Here is a 19,022-nt window from a genome sequence, read left to right as displayed (position 1 = left end):
CCTCAGGTGTTGTCTTGAATAGCCGCCCTTCCCAGCACTCAGGCACTTGAAGCCACCTCAAATTCAATTCACCCTATCACATGTTGCCTCTTCTGTGGCACCTGTTTTCACCATCTAGGCATCTCTGTTATCCTTGAGTCAACTTTCTACCTTGCCACTATGCTCCTCAGCAACTTTTGGAATTTTTTTCTTTCAGAGTTTGCTCCTGGGTGTCAAACTGCGTTCTCTCTGTCTCACATTTCATGCAGTGCTGACCCTTTTGGGTCTTCTTATTTTGCTTCATCTGTGATCCCTCTAGATCACCCTTCCATTCTCATTTCCCTCTCATAGATTTCTGTCATTGTCATAATCAATAAGGGGTATTCTATTTACTCAACCTAATGCTCCTCCTCTACCATCTCACGTGGTGCTAAGTCATGCACCAGTTTATTAAAGGTAGTTCATTCATGGACTCACTAACCCCTTTCATTCACCTTCACATGATCCCGGACACCAACCAAACCCTCGACTAGAGTACTTGAACCTGTCCATTCTGTAGCACTTAATTTAGGAATGATGGTCATATCATTCCAAATTTGGGGTCCAGCTTCATATGCATTCATAAGCCACCCTGAACTCCTCCCCAAAGACTTCTGAGTTCACTTCCCCATTTCAGCCTCTATGGGTGTGGTCTGTACTAGCAAATTGAAGTTATGTAATAACATAATTTGTGAGTAGGACCACGCCTGAACTCCTCTTCTCAGCCTTATATATACCCCTGAAATTCATGTCATTTGATGTTCAGTTAGTAAGAGTATTCTTCTGTTTAAACAAAACATTATGAATAATGATGTGGGACACAGATGACTTTCATCCAAAAAGGCCTGTATCTCTTTAAAATTATGCTCGGAGAAGAAATTAGTAAAATATCTGAGCTATCAGCAAAGTGTACACAGGCATGATGTATAAGTTTAGGGGTTAAGCAAACTCTGTCTTTACCTGTCCAATAGTACATACTCACTCCAGATTAGTACATATATTTTTGCAGGTTTTTTTCTTCCAATTTTGGTATGTAATAGTACAAAGACTAATTGTCAAGACTAATAAAATACCAGATAGGGGATGATCCTAAAAGTAATTTTTGTTGTGCACTGTTGGGGAATTTCAACTCCACCGTAATTTCCACCACTTCCCAAAGGATAAATCCTTAAGACAAATATAGATATGGAATTTAAGAGGAGAGAATTTATTCATTAAATTACCATGACCGTCTGTAATAGACATTTAATTTTCACTGATGTTTTTTGGGGAACAGACATGGTTTCAAGATTGTAGCTAGATGAAATATCAAGGCAAACAGCAGACGGCTGATTTAGATTGTCTCATGGCCTTGGCTCTCATTTTATCAGCAGCATTTAATCTTACTGGGTCACTAAGTAAAATACAATGTGAAATGCTGCAAGAAAGCAGAGTGATACCCTCCCAGGAGTGGTGACATATTTTCTATAAACCCCACACAATTTTCTGAACCCTGAAACCTTTCAAAGAAACAAGATTCAAATGGGGAAAGTATAAAGTTTTCTTGCTTTTGCCCCAAATTACTGCAGTGAAATGCCCAATATTCAATATTAATCCTGAAAACAAACAGCTGCTTGATGTGTGGCAAAAGTGAGAAAACTTTACATATTCCTCATTTGAATCTTGTTTCTTTTAAAGGTTTCAGAGTCAGTATATTTTAAAAGTTGCTTCAGGACAATGGTTGCTGCAAAACAAAATAATAATAATTTTTATTAAAAAGTCATGACCTATTTTAAACTAGAATTTGTTTACTGTTTTGTTATTCTGGTAAAGATGAGCAAAAATACATACATGAAAATGGTATATGATGAGATAATAAGAAGGCCTTTATTCGAGAACTTGGAAAGGTCAGAGAATAAACAAAGAAGACAAAAGGCAAATATTATTCAAAAATCTGTCAATGACTATAAATGATCACATCATACCTGAAAATACACTGATTAGCCCATCTAGAAGAGAATGGAAGTTTCTTCTTCCCATACACATTAAGGAAAACTGTAAAAGCCAACGTGTTGTCCAATTTTGGACAATTGCTGAAAGTTAGTTGCAACTTAAGATCAAAAATACAAATATATGGCAAACAGAGGGAGGGTGTAGCATACAAACAACAAGGTAATATAGAAAAAAAAGGAATCCTCAATGTACAGTATGTGCTACAAAGGGGCCTAGGAACGTAGCTGAGATTTATAGCTGCATTTGCTCAGAGATATCTTTAAACATATGCTGGGCAAGCGAAAATACACAGAAGAGGATTCCAGGCAGTGTAATGACCAATGGGATATTTCAGAAAACATCTAAGAAAATTTGGTCAGCGCATTGTCACTAGCTCCTCTGAAGAGGTAGGGTGAATGGCAATAGTTCTGTCAAAGTCTGCTTTGGTAGCACCCATCTTGATGGCCACTGCAAAACCCTGAAGCATCTCATCACATCCAAGTCCTTGCATATGGAGCCCAACCACCTACAGAACAGAGAGAGAGAGAGAGAGAGAGAGAGAGAATAAGAAAATTGGTTTGCAGGCTTCCACGGGTGCCTCAGTTTCAGTATTAAGGCTCATGATATTTTATTTTTGACAGGCTACTCTACATTTTGTAAACCCTAAAACCATTTTTGTTTTACAAAAGTAGCTTTTTAAATCCAAACTGATCTTAAAGTGTTGGCATTTTAAATGATTCAATCCAAAATTGTAACAGGAATCTGATTTCAGTCAAGCTAGATGTTGGCTCTGAATAATGTTTGGGTAAATTGTTTTTGTTATCTAAATTTGGCAGTTCATAAGATTAAACACTATTATTACTGAGGGACAATATATTAGAATAAAGTGTATCGAATTGTTGGTGCAACCATCCCTGAAGAATCTAATATATCTAATAAATATTGGTTCTGTCATTATGTTATTACATGTATGTTATTACATGTACATAGACAGCCTCTGAAATATATGGTACCTTGAGCATTGTAAGCACATGCACTGCATTACAGTGCAGTACCATAGATTTGTACAGTATAGAAAATAGCTGGCTAATGGTTTATAAATAAGATTGCTGTAAGCAATCACACTCCTTAAGACATTATTAATGTGATTTCAGTGTTTGAGTTATTAGGGCATTGGGGAGGGAAGACAGCCCCATAGATATCAATGCAATTTGTTAAAAAGATAATAAAATGTTGTAATTTTGTCACGGCTGAAGGGAGGATGAGGGATGCAGACATACTTGCAAGGAATAATTTATTTTCAAAACAGAAACAAACACAAAACACAACATGAAAATAAACAAGAGCAGGAGAAACAGAAAACAAACTAGACTAAACTGAACAGAATAAAACAGGAACAAACAAGAAACAGCTGTGAACCGGTGTTGACATACATAAAGACAGACAGAGAAACGTATCTACACACACACACACAAGACCGCACAAAGGAGCACTGAAACTGAAAGAGATGGCAGTGGCAGTGCAGCAAAGGAGGCATAGACGCGGGGACTAAGGCAGGGCTAAGACAGAGAGAAGGGAGGAGACAGAGACAAAACAAAAAAAGAGCCATGTGATTTTTACCACATGGTAAACAAGGGAACTTGGAAACAGACAGAGCAGGACTATACAAAACAGGGAAAAAGCGTGACAAATTTGAGCTTGTGAAGGCCCTTTTTCTTGTGATAATCTTGTGATAATGAAGGCACTTACCTTGCTATGAAACCACAAATTCATGCTAAATTGGAACCGTTTTTTCCTCTAAAGCAATCATCAAAATATCCTTACCTGAATAATGTCACTGGTCAGGCAATTTGGGAAATATTTGTCTATGCTTTGAGCATTTGTTTGTACTGAGGCAAATTAGTTTTTTTCTCCTTTCATTGCAGTGGCACCAATAAAACCACACGTTCTTGCTCAATCTGTACAGTTCTTGCACTTAAGTGAACATTCAAGTGTCTTTACCAGAATAATGCCACGGGTCAATATTATCTAAAGTTTGAGCATCTGTTTGTAGTGATGAAAAACCACTTTTTTATAATTTTCCAGATTAGATTTAAAGACAAATTTTGCCCTGCCAACTCAAAGTTTAAAGAGTTCTTCCTCATTCATATTTAAGTAACAAACACCAAATTTGCAGGCCTGTACATAAATTTTCACATGGGAAAATACTCTGTTGTTATTATTATTATAAGCACCAGTGCAAAGCCTTAGTGTTTTGGTGTGTTTGTTATTAGGGCTTGAGAGGAGCCAACCATATTCTTTTCAGTTTTTATTATTCTTTTTTTAAATTTTTTTAATTTATTTTTTTATTTTAATAAATAGGCTCTTTAGGCTTTAGGGTCATGATGTGTCTGGAGCCTACCCAGAATCACTGGGTGCATGGCACACCCTGGAGGGGACGCCAGTCCTTCACAGAGCAACACACACTCACACACATCCTAGGGACACTTCTGAGTAGCCAATCCACCTAGTGTTTTTGGACCATGTGAGGAAACTGAAGCACATGGACACAAGGAGAACACAAACTCCTCACACCCAGTCACCCAGAATGGGCCTCAAACCCACAAGCCCAGGACCCTGCAGTGCTCTGAGGGAGGGGCACAGGCCTGACGCCCGCCAAACTTAACTTTGTCAATTTCCGATCTGCGTCAATCTGTTACGTTCCGCTTCACGCTCTTGAATTTTAATTTCCAGCTCCAACTCCTTCAGCCGGACAGCCAGGCGGAGATCTAATCAGAACAGCACTTGAAGCAACACCCAGGGAAGTTTCCCTTCTAGGTAAGATCCCTTTACTAATGAGCTCAATGTCAAATAAACGCTTCATTTCATATTTTGGAGCAGAACGGGAAACACTAATAGAAAAAAATATCAGCCACCAAAAGAACGTCGTCTTTTCGACACAAATCAAAACTTAAGGTAGGCTCGAGTGCAAACGCAACTAAGTCAAATCTAGCCATGTCACCCACTACCTTCCCACCCACAAAAAAAAAACCACCAGCCAGAACAAAGAAAACAAAAGGGACGAGCCCTCAAATATGTTACAACCCAGTCTAGGTCAGACCGCAACACAAAATGAAATAATGGACAGTGTGATGTTTGCAAAAAATATACTACAACTAGGACAGTTTTTGCGAAATGTATTGAAGGTAATTTATACAATTTAGTGAACCAGAAAATTGACTTCAGGAGTGACCCAGGCCAAAACAACAAACAAACCCCACACTAACTAGTTTAGGTACACTAAGTAACCTGTGCAGGACAACAAAAACACAGTGCTAACCTTACTCCCTTGCTATGGATAAAGAGAGACAAATCCCAGTTCCCCAAACAAAAATGGCAGCCACTCCCTACAACCGGTACTAGTTTACAAATATATAAAATAAACAGATAGCCAAAGATCACAAATTACAATTAACAAGTCAAAATACGAACAGAGTACAACCGCACAAAAGATAAACAGTCTAGTGAGGAAATCTTCCTCCAGAGTGTGACATAAACATCTCTTTTATAGTGGACAGTTGAAGCCAAACCATGGACACAGATCTGGATCCTAGAATATATAAACAGGACAGGATAGAGACACAAAAAAAACATCCATGCCCAAAACAAGCCAGAGACCCACACAGTCAGCCAGAGCTAATTCCCAGCATGCAATTTCACCTGCTCTTTGTTGTCTACGTGTCTCAATAAAAATACTTTATGAGTATTTTCAGTTGTAATGCTGCACTATGGAAACAATAACTATTAAAAATTTCTGTACATAATTATTTTTCAAATAATGATGTATTAGGATTCTCATTATGTACAACAAAGTTACAATACTTAATTAATCAGTGCATTTCTTCCACAACCCTTAGAACCTCACAACCTGTCAGGAAAAGCGGGGCGGACTGACGGAGGCGGACGCACACGCTAAAACGGTTCCTTTATTTACAAAAAGGATAACAAACCAAAGACAAACTAGGTCTACAAAACAAAGGAAACGACTTGACAACAAATGGAAACGACAACATGAACAAGGAATATAGGTGCAGCAGAGACAGACTAGACTGGGCAAAACGATGATAGGAAATTAAACAATACAATACTAGACAGGGAGAGCTAAACAAACAAACCTAGACAGAGAGAGTTAAACAGACAATACTAGAAAGGGAGAGCTAAACAAACAAACCTAGACAGGGATAGTTAAACAGACAAACCTAGACATGGAGAGCTAAACAAACAAACCTAGACATGGAGAGCTAAACAAACAAACCTAGACATGGAGAGATAAACAAACAAACCTAGACATGGAGAGATAAACAAACAAACCTAGACATGGAGAGATAAACAATACTACTAGACTTAGGAAAGGAAACAACAAGACTTGGAATTGGAACGAGAAACAACATGACCTGGGAATTGGAACGAATGACCGACAAACAAGAACTGAGACAAGGGAACTTAAATACATGACACAGACAAGACACACCTGAGACAGATAACGAGGAGGACGGACAAGGAGGCGGAACAAAGGCAGGACATCGGCAGAGACATGGACAATAACAGACAGAGCCATGTGCTAAGAGACCACATGGCGGGGAAAACAGACATGACAGGACGAGGGCGTGACACAACCCACAACCCTCCACAACCCAATCAGTTGTGAAGCTCAAGCATTGTTGTGAAGCATTGTTTTATATTATGAAGAATTGTTTATATATATATATATATAAAACACACACACACACACACACATATATATATTTCCCCATAACTTTCCCCATAACAGACTATTGCCAGTCCTGGGCATTCTCCAGTTGTTTTGGTTCCCCTGTCTCTCCCTTTTCTGGTCCCTGTCTCTGTCCTTGTTCCTGTGCCTGTGTCTGCTTTTGTCTCGGTTCCTGTCCCTATCACTGTGTTTGTGTCTGTCCCTGTAAACATCCTGGTCCCTGTTCCCCTGCCAAGTCCTGTCCAGTCTCCTGTTAATCCAGTCCAGTCCTCGTTTCAACCCTCTGTTCTGTCTCAAGTCCCGTCTCCTTGATTAAAAGTTTATTGTGTTTTAGCAAGTGCGTCCGCCTCCGTCAGTCCGCCCCATGATCCGTGACATCTATTTGTTTATTTTTTTTATTTGTCTAAATAAAATCCAACACATTTTGAAATGAAATTAATAAATTTCAAAAGAAAATATAGTACTGGACCTAATCTGATCAAGATCTCTTTCATCTTAAAAGCAGACTGCTTTTGTTTAAGTCACCAGCCTGATTTCTCTAAAGATTAAAGAAGATTGGGGATGATCCAATCACCCAATCTTGCAGTTGGCACCCTTTGTGATTAAAATGTATTGACACAAAAGGTAATACATGGCCCTACTCACAGCTGAAGATAACCTAACCCAATGAGTTTGAAACAATCAGGATACCTTATATAGCTTATATATAGCTATATAGCTTATATAGCTTTTAAACTAGCAGTTATTAAACCTATGATCAAGAAACCAAATCTTGATGCTAGTACACTGTCTAATTACAGGCCTATTTCTAATTTGCCATTTCTGTCCAAGATCTTAGAAAGAGCTGTGGCCCAACAACTTAGTTCATATCTACATAAGAATCATATATATGAAAAATTCCAATCTGGATTCAGGCAACATCATAGTACAGAGACAGCTCTAGCCAAGATAACAAATGATCTTCTTCTTGCCTCTGATCAAGGCCACGTATCCCTGTTGGTGCTTCTTGACCTAAGCGCAGCCTTCGATACAATAGACCACAATATTCTCATAGAAAGGTTAGAAAACATGGTTGGAATCACAGGGACAGCCCTATTATGGTTCAAATCTTACTTAACGGAACGTTATCAATTCGTAAAAGTAAACAATCTAAATTCAAATTATTCTAAAGTAAGATTTGGAATTCCACAAGGCTCTATTTTAGGACCATTATTATTTACATTATACATGTTACCGCTAGGCACAGTTATAAGAAACCATGACATTAACTTTCACTGTTACGCAGACGACACACAATTGTATATTTCAGCCAAGCCCGATGACAAACACAGATTAAAGAAAATAGAGGACTGTTTAAAAGACGTGAAAGGCTGGATGTTGCATAACTTCCTCCTTCTAAACAGCAACAAAACAGAGGTCCTGCTTTTGGGTCCAAAAGTGGCAAGAAATAAATTATCAGATTTAATTTTAAATCTCGCTGACTCTCCAATTAAACCTGGTTCAGCAGCAAAAAATCTTGGTGTCATAATTGACCCGGATTTATCATTTGATCAACACATAGGTAGTATCACTAGGACAGCTTTTTTACATCTTCGCAATATTGCTAGATTAGAAATGCCTTATCCCTTCAGGACGCAGAAACATTAGTACATGCCTTTATTACTTCAAGGCTTGACTACTGTAACGCACTACTGTCAGGATGCACCGGCAGCAATTTAAGAAAACTTCAACTAGTTCAAAATGCTGCAGCTAGGGTCCTCACTAAAACTAGAAAATTTGAACATATAAGCCCAGTTTTATCATCACTTCATTGGCTGCCTGTTAAATTCCGCATTGACTACAAAATTTTGTTATTAACATATAAAGCTCTACATGGGCTTGCTCCTGAATATCTTCAAGATACAATTTACTATTATGAGCCTCCACGTTCACTCAGATCACAGAATACTGGATTTTTAATTGTTCCCAGAATTCAGAAGGCCTCAGCTGGGGGAAGAGCCTTTTCTTATAAAGCCCCCAGACTCTGGAATGATCTTCCAGAAAATGTTCGGGACTCAGACACAGTCGCAATCTTCAAATCTAGGCTAAAAACACATTTGTTTAGTTTATCTTTTGGTAGCTAATGCTCCCCCATAGATAAAGGCGGCAGATCCGGGGGGTCCATGGACACAGGGAATTATAGTAAACTGAGATGCTTGTGCTGTCGTCCCGCCGGTTCTCGCGATCACTCAGGTTTGTTGACGGTGGAGCGGAGGGATGCCAGTGTTTCAGGATGCTCCCGTGTCTGTGTGTCCTCCTGGTTCTCTCCTTTTAGTTAAAGCTGTCATAGTCAGATCTGCCGGAGTCATTAGCCACACTCTGGAAATATATATTTTCTACTTTACAAACACAAAACAGTTCAAAACTAATTCCATCCCTTTACATTTTTCCGAGTAAACAACTGCCCACCTGTCTGTCTGGACACTGATGGATGACTGTCGGTGACCTCCACACTTCAGACCAGCTGCCCACGCTCCAGCAACCACCAAGTGCCTTGAAGCTGTCCCTACACTGAAGTTCTCATGGACTACTAACTATCATCACCAGTAGATTGACCAGAGGAGGATGGGTCACCCCTTGTGAGCCTTGGTTCCTCCCAAGGTTTCTTCCTCAGCTGGGGGAGTTTTTCCTTGCCACTGTCGCCCCTGGCTTGCTCACTTGAGGGTTTTACATTTGTTTTTACATTTCATGTCAAATCTTTGTCTTACTGGAATTCTGTGAAGCTGCTTTGTGACAACAACAGTTGTGAAAAGCGCTATATAAATAAATTTGATTTGATTTGATATCTGATTGTATAACATCTGAAAAAAAAACGTCACGTAGTAATTTCAACAACAACAAAAAAGAAATCTCTTCTCCGATGTGCAATATTGAATGGATATTACAACCAAACTTATCATCTTACAAACCATCCTGCATCATTGTGACCCTGATGGGATCCACTTGGATTGTAAGGTGAATGTGCTGCATTTGTTTTGTTTACGGGCGACGTTCAGTCATACAAATTCCCCACAGAAAATATGAGTCAAATTACTAAGCCTGTTTTGTTATCTTTTTAATAAGATCAGTGACTCTAGCCAGTAATCTAAAATATTTTATACTTTTATACTGAAGCCCATCAATGGATAATTTCCTAGATGCTTGGTTTAACAAAAACAAACAAACAAACAAACAAAAACTCTTTATTTCATATATTATTCTGTATTTGGGTTAAACTGTTTGGTCATATGCTATGTATCAATGATTGTGGGATAGTCCACCAGGAAACATGTTTTATTCCAAATATCTTTCTTTATATGCCAATTAATTCCTGGGCGAGCTCTAAGTGAAGGACCAGCCAGTCGAGATTGTAAACTGATGAAATGAAGTTTATTGGATGTGCAAGTCTGAAACTCTCTGTACAAAACCATTTTCATTCGCATACTCAGAGATGGCTAACTTCAAACGCACTTAATGAATAGCAGCATACAGATTATACAGATTACACATTACACAGGATAATCCCTGGTTTGTTAGGGGCATCCAGTCTGTCTGCAGCTTGGCCTAAATGGTTGCAACAAATGGTAACTATGGTAATTACTTTTTCTTTTGAGTGGCTTGTTGAATTACCAAGGCACCAAGGTGACTGCGTCCTGAATTATCTTACAAAGTTCATGTGACGAAGAGAGAGAAAGAAAAATGATGTACAACAGTTATCAATACTTAATGGCAACAAGTACCTGAATTACTGCTTCAGATACTCTTTCACAATCTTAGGCAGAAAGCTAAAAGGACCTGCTGAGCAGGCAATCACCCCAGAACACGATGCTTATACAACTTTGGCTAGACATGCAGGACAGTTATAAGAAGGGGGACCTAGTATGAATCAGGATTCATCCTTCATCCAAATCTAAAGCTGGAGTCAATTTTAGTGCCAAATTAGTACCAAAGATGTTAAAATGCCTTGGTAATATGAATTACACAGTAGCTGTGATTAATTATCCTGATCATTTCCACATAGCAAATTTGAAAAAGTATTCTGGGCTACGCTTTTGTCTGTAGGAGGGAGATTTTAACTATTGCCTAAGGTTACTTAATCAATGTGAATTGAATATTCTTGTAATCTTTACTCCTGCCACTAGAGGGCAGGAGTGCAATCTGTAACTTCTTAAGAGAAGTGTTTCTTTGTTAGCCAGAACAGCATGCTACAAACAATGTAGTGGTTACTTCTTTCTCAATTTTATGTCCTCATTTTGAGAAACAAAATTTTGAGAGTGCAGGTGTGATTTTGGTTTCGTTTTCAAATTATGGACAACAAAAAAATAAAGCCTCAAGTACTTCTTTATATATATATATATATATATATATATATATATATATTTACCATTGTCAAAGAAATGAAATTTTATTTGAATGAAGTATGCTTTGATATAATTATATGTAACAAAAATCAAACCACAACTCCTCCACTCTCAACAATAAATAATGCGCAAACTATGCTCTCTCCCTCCCTCATTAGCGGCATGGGCTGATTCTGTATTATACTTTGCAGCTGAAACGTTGGCACAGGCAGCGCAGGACGTTTCTGCATTATACTCAGCAGAAGCATCGTTGGCACAGGCAGTGAGGGGCGATTTTGCATTATACTCGGCAGCCGAAGCATTGGCACAGACAACGTGGGCCATTTCTGTATTATATTCAGCAGCTGGAGTGTTGGCTCAGGTGGCGTGTGCAGGTTCTGTATTATACTCAGCAACTAGAGCATTGGCACAGGCAGCATGGGCCTATTCTGTATTATATTCTGCAGCCGAAGCATTGGCAAAGGCTGTGCAGTCAAATTCTGTATTACACTGTGCAGTACAATTCTGTATTGGCAGCCAGAGTGTTTGCACAGGCAGCGTGGTCAGATTCTGTATTTTACTCAACAGCTGCATGCGGCTAAAATACAAACAGCCAAAAAACTTTCAAAACACTCATCTGAAGCTGGTAATTTGTCATTTGTTAGATTGTTTTGTTCGTTTGTATGTTTTTTTTACTATAGTCTATATATATTATGACTGAGACATTTTTTCCATATATGCTTACTTATTTATTGATTCACTGCATCTTCAAGCTAAACTAAATATGCTAAATACTTCTTTTAAAAGACTCATCAGAAGCTAAAATTGTGTTATTCGTTAGATCATTATTTTTACAATATATAAAATATATACATATTTATTTATTTATTTAAAATAAACTATAGTCAAAAAAATAATGTAGACATTGATTAATTTCTTTCTTTCTTTCTCATATATATATATATACATATATATATATATATATATATATATATATATATATATATATATATATATATATATCCATGCTAATGTCAGCTGGTATGCAGTACATTAACAGAACATAAGCTGTACCCAGCATATTCATAGAGACTTAGAGAGAACTATTTATTACTAGATTATGATAAAAGCAGCTGATCTAGCAGATGAAGGCATACATACACATGTAAGAGAATGGAAAATGTCAGTGAGGAAGTAGCCCAAAATGCCTTTACCCCTAATTATCCCCAACAAGCTATCCGCAAATTTTAAATGCAACCCTATCAGTGACTGGAATGCAAAATATATGCAACAAAGAATAGATGAATACCAGTGAGAGAAAAGAACAGCCACAAACCATGATAGGTTTAGTCAACTCAAAAGCTATTCCACAGCATGTTAGCCTGTTTTTTCCCAGTCACCAATTCACATAATATAAACCAGCATCATGCCCCCTTTGTACCCTCACCGTGCCTGCCCACTGCATGATCATGCCGCCTTCCTGCAACAAATTGTCTGCCGTGCTGCTGGAAGACATGGATTATTCTGGTCCAGTACATTCTGCCGTTTAACTTGCATGCTGTTCTCAGGTGACTGCTTTAGATGACTCTGTAGTAAGCAGGCAGAAGATTCTAGGATATACTGAAGAGACACTACAGCAGATTGAACTAAGTGGACTGGATCTTGATAAAAATCTTGATATGTCTGAGCAGTGTAAGTGAGTTGTTCACTCTGGTTATACAATATGAAGATGTTTTTTTCTTGCCACCATATCGAAGCAAAGGTGTTGCACATTCTTCACTCATCAAGCTAACTGGTCAGCTACACTAAGTGCAATACTGTGTTTAGCACTATGGACCTAACCTCTGGATTTTACAACATGCCACTCTATGAAGAGGACAAGAAGTACTCTGCTTTTACAACCCCGATGGGGCCGTACGAGTACAATCATCTCCCTCAAGGTCTCTGTAACAGTCCTGTGAGCTTCATGCGTATGATAACAAGTACTTTTGGTGATCACAATATTTTGAGCTTACTGTACTACCTAGATTATTTGCTTGATTTTGCACCAAACAAGACAGTGTCCCTGGAAAGCTTAGAGATTGACTTCACCAGACTGGTCACAATCTAAAATTGGCTCCCAAGAAACATTTCTTTCTTCAGAAATCTATTACATTTCCCGGCAATATAATCAATGAGGAAGCTGACCTTGGAAAGTTTGTGTGCATCGCAAAGTCAACTAGTGCTGACCTTATTGGGGAAGATGGTATGCCGCCATGCCTGAGAGGTGTCAGAATATTTCTTGGTATGATCAATTACTACCAACATTTTGTGCTAAGCCATTTTTTTGAGTTGCTATCTGGTCAGAATGGGAAGTATACAGGTGCATGGAAGCCAACCAGAGTATCTCACTGTCAGAAACCAGGCCCCACGGACTGGACACCTGAACACCAGCAAGCTCGTTGCTGATGCCCTTAGACGAGTGCCATTTGTAAATGTGAGCTGTAGACTATTGAACAAGTCTATTTCTTGCTTTATTACTGATTTTAGGGACGTGTCCAAGTTTAAATTTAAATGAAATTTGTCGTTCCAGATTCCCTCAAAGCTATAGTCCTGAAAGGTATTCACAAGCATGTAGGTCACCAAGGCCAACTGAGTCTTAATTTAGCAAAAAAACAAATTCTTCTGGATACATTCTTCTGAATACATCTGGACTGTAATGTGAGAGAATATCTCCGCCACTGCCAGCACAGTAAAGCTGCTCAATAAGACAGTAGAGCACCACTAGGGACCATAGCATCAACAAGAACCCTAGGGCTTGTGTGCACTGATTTTTGGTCAGTAGAAGATGCGAGTAATAAGTCCAATGACATTCTGGTTATCACTGACCATTTGCAAAAATAAGGCCACAAACTCCTGTGGGATAAATACTTCTGTATGTATGGTTTTCCAGAAAGGGTTAATTCTGATCAAGGAGCAAGTTTTGAAAGTTATTACAAAGTGAACTCCTCAGAATCTCTGGAATACCAAAATCCCACACAACTCCTTATCACCTGATGGGAAACGGCAGAACTGAACAGTTCAACAGGACCCTTGGTAATATGATTCAGACACTTGTCTCAAAGAGAATACTTGACTGGCCAAGACAACTCTAGACACTTTCTTTAATGTACATATGTACAATCCATGAGAAGACAGGGTATGCACATTTTTTTAATGTTCGGGAGAATTGTTATGTTCAGAAGTGTTCTGAATGACAGTGCCAGCAGACTATGACAAGTATGTAATATAATTTATAATTCATAATTCAGTCTGAGGATCAACCAGAGCACTCAATAAACAGCATTATATACAGACTGGTCTCCTCTCTTCACTTTGAAACCACCAGAAGACAAGTTTACAACAGTTGGTGTTTCCGCCCGGTTCTGATGGTTTCAGATGGTTTCTGAACACTCCTGGTGGCTCTTCATGACGGTTTTGCTCCCTAAATCTGGATGGAGTGGTGATTCTCCCTCTGACGACAACAAACTACATGCAAGCGGTGAGCTACTAGAACCTTATGAGTCCATTTATGAAGAAAAAGAGCTGTTAAATTAAGAGAGTCTATGTTTTGTCTTTGTATTGTTTTTGGCTTCTTCGTACTACCGTGTTTCCCCGATAGTAAGACACCCCCGATTGTAAGACGCAGTGTGGGTTTTAGGGGGGTCGGCTAATGTAAGACGTACCCCGAAAGTAAGACATAGTAAACTGTACGTTGGAAAAATATAAGCCATAGTACCGGTACCTTTTGCTGCATTAACTGCGGGATGCGGACGGATCTGGAGCGGAATGAGCGGAGGGATGTGGAGGCCGCCGGAGCAGCAGTAATGTTGTCCGTGGTCCAACACGCAGCCTCAGTGCCCTCATGTGCAGCCGCTGGTGGCCGCTCTGATTGGCATGGCCATGGTTGTCATGGAATAAATCTGTTTTATCTTCCAGTATAACATATTCAAACTGTTCGTTCTTACCGTTTTCATTGTTTTACATGTTATACATGGAAATACCGTCATGATACGGTTGTAACAAGACATTCTTGGCACTTGCTTTTATAAAACTGTTTTATGGTGAATACCATACTGTTCAGGTTGTTAATAAATGTTAATTTTATGGTTAAAACAAAAATCGACATTTTTTACCAATATAAGACATACCCCGAAAGTAAGACATAGTGGGACTTTCGGGGGTAAAAAGAATGTAAGACACTGTCTTACTTTCGGGGAAACACGGTAGTTCTAAGAAGTGAGGCAGGGTGTTTTCCTGGCCTTAGCACACAGTCGTTCCTAATTGGGTTTATTAGGATTTAGTGGGATTTGAATGTGATCAGATCCAGTTTCCGGTCTTTTGCTACACGCAGGTATTTTTCCTAATTGTGTTTCATTAGGACAACAGGTGTAGGAATTATTTGCCTAAGGTCTGTTGCAACACTGCGATATTCTTAAGTGTGTTTCCTTAAGACAGAAGACAGTGTGGGGCAGAGTGTTTCTCGTGCCCATAGAGGTGTGCTTAAACTTTCCCTAGGAGTTCCTGGTCAAATAGACGCAAGGGTAAAACGGAATTATCTCTAGGGTGTGTTTGTTTGTTTAATTTGTGTTTTGTGTTAAAATGTCTACATCGGATATTAACATGGCAACAGCATTTGTAGACAGAGCTTCATTTGAGGCTGGTCTCACAAAAATGTTAGACAAATTATGCTCCAAAAGGAAGGCTAAGTTATGTAAGAAATTTAATATTCCAGTAGAGTCAGACTGGAATCAGGAGCAGTGTTTTACAGTCTTAGCAAAATGTATGAAAAAGAAGGACCTTGGGGGTGTGTTCAGGTGTTCAGACAGTGGCATTCTTTACCAATGAATGAACAGAAGGAACAAAATGCACAACTGTTACAGGAGTGTGCTAATCATAAACGTGCAGCCATTAGTGCACAGAACACATGTGAACCCACTCAACGCACTCTCAATGCACTACAAGTTAAAGTAGATAAACTTATAAAAGAGAAAAGGGACCTTCAGGAATTAGCTGCAAAATAGGTGGAGAAGCTGTATCCATCTCTTACAAAATTTCAAAGTCTAGAAGAGAAGTCTTCCAGCTCAGGTTCTAGTAACAGCACTGATGAAGAAAGTTATGATCTAACAATGTTAGAAGCTGCTCCAGTTGTAGTAAAACAAGTAAAATCTAGAGAGTGGGAGGATAAAATTTCAGTTAAACACATCCCACTAAATCCAGAACAGATAGATCGCCTGTCTAAAGAATTTAAGCACCCTAAGGAAATGGGCATTGGTCCTTTCTTAACACAAATGACACGTAAAATCAAACTGTACTCTCTCCATCCATTAGACATCATATCTGTGTGCTCGCAAATACTCCTGCCAGTTGAGATTGAAGGCATGGACGAATATTATGAGTCACAGATAGATAAGTTGAAATCTAGAAAAGCAGTGCAGGACTGTAATATGGGGTTGCTTACAGTACTTAGAAACAGTTTATGGTCTACTGTTTGCTGGCTAAAAGTTGTGGAATGTCATCTGGGGAAAAATGAGCCTGTGAGTCAGTACACACAGAGGTTTGCTGAGGTGTTTTTGCTCCATGGGGGAAGTTCAGAGTTTGTATCACTAGCAGACGTTCTGAATTCTTGGGTGTCAGTGGCCCAGTGGGCTGATGGCTTATCTCAGGAAATGAGGAAGGTTTTGCCACTGTTGAAGCTCAACTGGCGCACTAGTACACTGACTGAGTTATCTGAGTGTTTAACAGCATACGAGAGAGATGCGCAGGTTAAACTACATGTTGCCTCTGTTTTGCAAACTGTTCCCCAGCTGACAAGTAGTCAGGTCCTCCAGAATAAACATAACAACGTGTGTCACTTTTGTGGGAAAAAGGGACATTTGAAACGAGATTGTAAAAAGAGGAGATGGCAAAATTATAAATACAAGTCTAGTCCAGAAGAATTACAGTCTCAGTCAGATAGTCCTCTCACCTCAGAGGTAGCAGGACAGCTGCTAAAACTTATACAACAGGCTACTCAGCTGGCTGCCCCCACTCGGATTTCTGCTCTTTCAACAGATTCAGAGCATTTAAACTAGAGATGTCAGCTGTGAGAGCGTATTTGGAGCCAATTCTCCAAAATAATGTCAATAGATTGTATGTGAGAACCACTGTGAATGATAATGAATGTGATTTTTTGATTGACACAGGAGCACAAGCTACTTTACTACCCACTGCAATGGCTAAAAAATTAAAACTGTCTTTGGTTAATACTGGTACTGTGATTACAGGTGTAACAGAGCCTGTGTGTTTAAGGTTTGGTCCTAAATCTATTTCTCTCTCCCTCATAGTAGCTCCAATTAAGTCACCTCCAATTTTGGGTATTGATGCCATTTCTCAATTGAAAATGCGATTGGAATTTGGAGCTGGGAATCCTAGGCTATCTGTCCTTCCAGTTCAAGTGTTTGATCCTCAAATTAAAGATCATCCTATCTGGTCAAAAAACAAGGATGAATGTGGACTGTTGGACATTGAACCAGTAAAGCTCACAGGAAAACCTCCACTTATGACTAAGCAACATCCGCGAGCCAGGGAAGCAATTGAAGGTGTTCGACCAATTATACAAGAATTGGTTGATAAAAGTATATTAATTAAGGCACAGAGTGAGTCATGCTCTCCAATTTGGCCTGTAAAAAAGGCTTCAGGGGCATGGCGTCTCACAATAGATTATCGCATTGCTTACACGTGCATAGATCGTATAACACCTATGGTTGCAGATACTAGCAGCATTTTTGATGGAGTACCAAACACACACACAGTCTTCTCTGTTATTGATATGTCTAATGGATTTTGGTCTGTTCCACTTCACCCAAACAGTTGAACATGGTTGGCATTTTTCATGGTGAAATGACATGGTGAAATGTTTCAGTGGTCAAGACTACCACAGGGCCTACACAATAGCCCAACTATTTTATCACCAGGCACTAAGGCGGCATTTGGCAGAACCACAATGTCCTGTTAAAAATTCCACACTAGTTCAATACATTGATGATGTCATGCTTGCTTCACCTAATAAGGAAGTGCACATCAATGAACTTGTGGCATTACTAACACATCTCAGTGCACATGGTCACAAAGCTAGACTGGCCAAAGCAAAGTTAGCCACACCTTCAGTGCATTATTTAGGGCAGTTAGTAACTGCTGGACAAAGGTCCATTCTTCCTGACCGTGCTTCTGCAGTGCGTGCACTCCCAGTACCAACCACCATCAAAGGTCTTAGGTCATTCTTGGGCTTGTGCAATTATTGTCGTCCATGGATTGAAAATTATGCTCAAATTGCTCAGCCATTATATGATATTTTGAAGAGAAGCCCCAAAGAAACAGACAGTGTTCAGGTTTCCAACACGGCTGAAATAGCAATTAAAGAGCTTAAGGATGCTCTGACATCTGCCCCAGCATTAGGTTTTGTTCAATCCGATCTGCCCTTCACATTGTATGTTCATGAACATGATGGTTTTATGACAGCATGCCTCATGCAAGATCATGGTGGGCAAAGGGCACAGATCACTAATCCCTCGTCATTAATGATGACTGCATTGTCTGATACTTGTAATGAGGGTGAAGATGATCATGACTGTGTTGTTTTGTCACACAGTCCACATATGGATATTTCTGAAATTCCCTTGGAAAATCCTGATTTGATTTTGTTTACTGGTGGTTCAGCACAGATTCTGAATGGCTGTAAACATGTTGGATGGGCTGTCTGCTCGCCACATGCAGTAATTGCTCAGGGTCGTCTTCCTGATCATTTTTCTGCCCAAGCTGCTGAATTGGTGGACTTAGCTAATGCTTGTATGCTAGCTTCAGGTCTAACTGCAAGAATTTATACGGATTCCAGGTACGCATTTGGTGTAATTCATGATTTTGGCCAT

General features: G+C 39.2%; 1 protein-coding gene across 7 annotated transcripts in view; it reads right to left on the bottom strand.

The window, feature by feature from the left end:
* Window positions 1-1,868: 1,868 nt before the first annotated feature.
* The window catches only part of gsr (glutathione reductase), a 113,144-nt gene continuing 95,990 nt past the window's right edge, over window positions 1,869-19,022 (bottom strand). For all 7 annotated transcript variants that reach the window (XM_066650107.1, XM_066650108.1, XM_066650110.1 and 4 more), the window contains one exon: window positions 1,869-2,515. In XM_066650107.1, the coding sequence (XP_066506204.1) occupies window positions 2,366-2,515 (150 nt within the window). In that variant the 3' untranslated portion in view covers window positions 1,869-2,365. The remainder of the gene's footprint in view (window positions 2,516-19,022) is intronic.

The sequence above is a fragment of the Hoplias malabaricus genome, chromosome 17 (genome assembly GCF_029633855.1).
Source record: "Hoplias malabaricus isolate fHopMal1 chromosome 17, fHopMal1.hap1, whole genome shotgun sequence".
Taxonomy (NCBI): Eukaryota; Metazoa; Chordata; class Actinopteri; order Characiformes; family Erythrinidae; genus Hoplias; species Hoplias malabaricus.
Note: the sequence above shows the minus strand (reverse complement) of the source record. Positions and strands in the feature narration are given on the sequence as shown.